At 35.1% G+C, this 2019-nt stretch overlaps 1 protein-coding gene across 1 annotated transcript in view; it reads left to right on the forward strand.

The window, feature by feature from the left end:
- The window catches only part of LOC107725080 (pikachurin-like), a 25286-nt gene that overhangs the window by 15377 nt on the left and 7890 nt on the right, over nucleotides 1-2019 (forward strand). Inside the window, exons 15-17 of the mRNA XM_016534221.1 lie at nucleotides 113-257; nucleotides 426-615; nucleotides 1886-2011. Of these exons, the coding sequence (XP_016389707.1) occupies nucleotides 113-257; nucleotides 426-615; nucleotides 1886-2011 (461 nt within the window). The remainder of the gene's footprint in view (nucleotides 1-112; nucleotides 258-425; nucleotides 616-1885; nucleotides 2012-2019) is intronic.

Raw genomic sequence — 2019 nt, forward strand, 5'->3', positions numbered from 1 at the left:
CATTTTCACTTATCCTATTGAGAGATATTGATTCATTTCATTTTTTTTCCCTCAATGCAATTTAATTGATTTTGTGATTATTAGTAATTGATCTTGAATTTTATGTGCACAGGTTTAACTGCGGTACGGGTGCAGCTCAGATTGTAAGTGACAGCTCCATTGTGATTGGACAGTGGCACACGGTCACAATATTTAGAGACGGCATGAATGGCTGGCTGAGATTAGACAATGACACACCGGTGTCAGGCCGTTCTCAGGTACGCATGCTTTCATACACAAACACAGCACAAATTATTAAAAAATTTAAAAAATGAAGTCGGGTGTTGTGGCTGGTTTTGTGTCATGTGATGTACTGACCAATCAGCATCCAGGACTGGAACTATCCATTTTATGAAATGCATCTAACAGCCTCTTCTCTCTTTTAGGGTCAGTACACTAAAATAACGTTCCGCACGCCTTTGTTTTTGGGCGGAGCTCCGAATGCCTATTGGCTGGTGAGGGCGGTGGGCACCAATCGCGGCTTTCAGGGCTGCATGCAGAGTCTGACTGTCAACAGTAAAGCCATTGACATCCGACCCTGGCCTAAAGGAAATGCACTGAGCGGAGCAGACATCGGTTAGTTTGACATACCCCATAACTATGAGTGTACAAATACATTTAGTCTTTATTTTGAACAGCTTTATCTATTGTTTTATGATTTTCAAATCTTAAAGTCTTTTTGTTTTGTCAAATGTTGTGCTTAAAAGTATTTTTGTTTCAAAAAGAATTCTGTCCAGTGGGGGTTCGTCAGTTAATAAAGAGCTGATAATTAAATCATAAATGCCAAATTTAAATAATAAATAATTGAAAAATAAAAGCATTCAAAATAAAGCACTTACTAAAAATTTTTAATATTTTATTTGTTTGCACGTATGTCATGTGATCATTGACATCAGAGAACTGTGAATTTTGGGTCAGATTTTTATTTTATTAATACTTTTATTCACCGAGGATGGTTTAAATAAAATAAAAGTGGCAGTAAATACTTTCACATTTTCAGAAATAATTTTTCAAATAAATACTAATAAATTCTGATTCTTGACATGCAAAAAAATATCCAATATTCAACCTTCAATATTCAAAATTCAAATAAAAAATATTTCTTGAGCAGCAAATCAGCACATTAGAATGATTTCTGAAGGATCATGTGACACTGAAGACTAAAAATTCACCTTTGCATCACATGAATAAAATTATTTTCAGTTATAATAATATTTCACAAGAGTCCTGTTTTAACAGTGGTTTTGATCAAATAAATGCAGCCTTGATGAGACTTCTTTCCAAATTTTTGAACGACAGTGCAGTGATCTAATGCATTGATATTCAGACATTTTTAAATGTCCACATTTATTTATTTTTATTTTTTATTTAGTCATTTAGCAGACGCTTTTATCCAAAGCGACTTACAAATGAGGACAATAAAAGCAGTCAAAACTAACAAAAGCGCAACAATATATAAGTGCAAATGACAAGTCTCGGTTAGCCTAACGCAAGGATCATGTGACACTGAAGACTAAAAATTCACCTTTGCATCACATGAATAAAATTATTTTCAGTTATAATAATATTTCACAAGAGTCCTGTTTTAACAGTGGTTTTGATCAAATAAATGCAGCCTTGATGAGACTTCTTTCCAAATTTTTGAACGACAGTGCAGTGATCTAATGCATTGATATTCAGACATTTTTAAATGTCCACATTTATTTATTTTTATTTTTTATTTAGTCATTTAGCAGACGCTTTTATCCAAAGCGACTTACAAATGAGGACAATAAAAGCAGTAGAGTACTTGTTGGTGGTATCACTGTATATGTGTTCAAAGCATCTTCTCCTCTGTGCTTTTCAGGCGAGTGCAGCAACAGTGTGTGTGAGAAGGTCACCTGTGCTAATGGAGGAATCTGCTTTGCCAACCGTGCGGACGGCTTCATCTGCCTGTGTCCTCTGGGCTATAAGGGCTTCCTCTGTGAGGAGAGTGAGTCA

Source organism: Sinocyclocheilus rhinocerous, unplaced genomic scaffold (assembly GCF_001515625.1).
Source record: "Sinocyclocheilus rhinocerous isolate Xijiao unplaced genomic scaffold, SAMN03320098_v1.1 scaffold1295, whole genome shotgun sequence".
NCBI classification, from domain to species: domain Eukaryota; kingdom Metazoa; phylum Chordata; class Actinopteri; order Cypriniformes; family Cyprinidae; genus Sinocyclocheilus; species Sinocyclocheilus rhinocerous.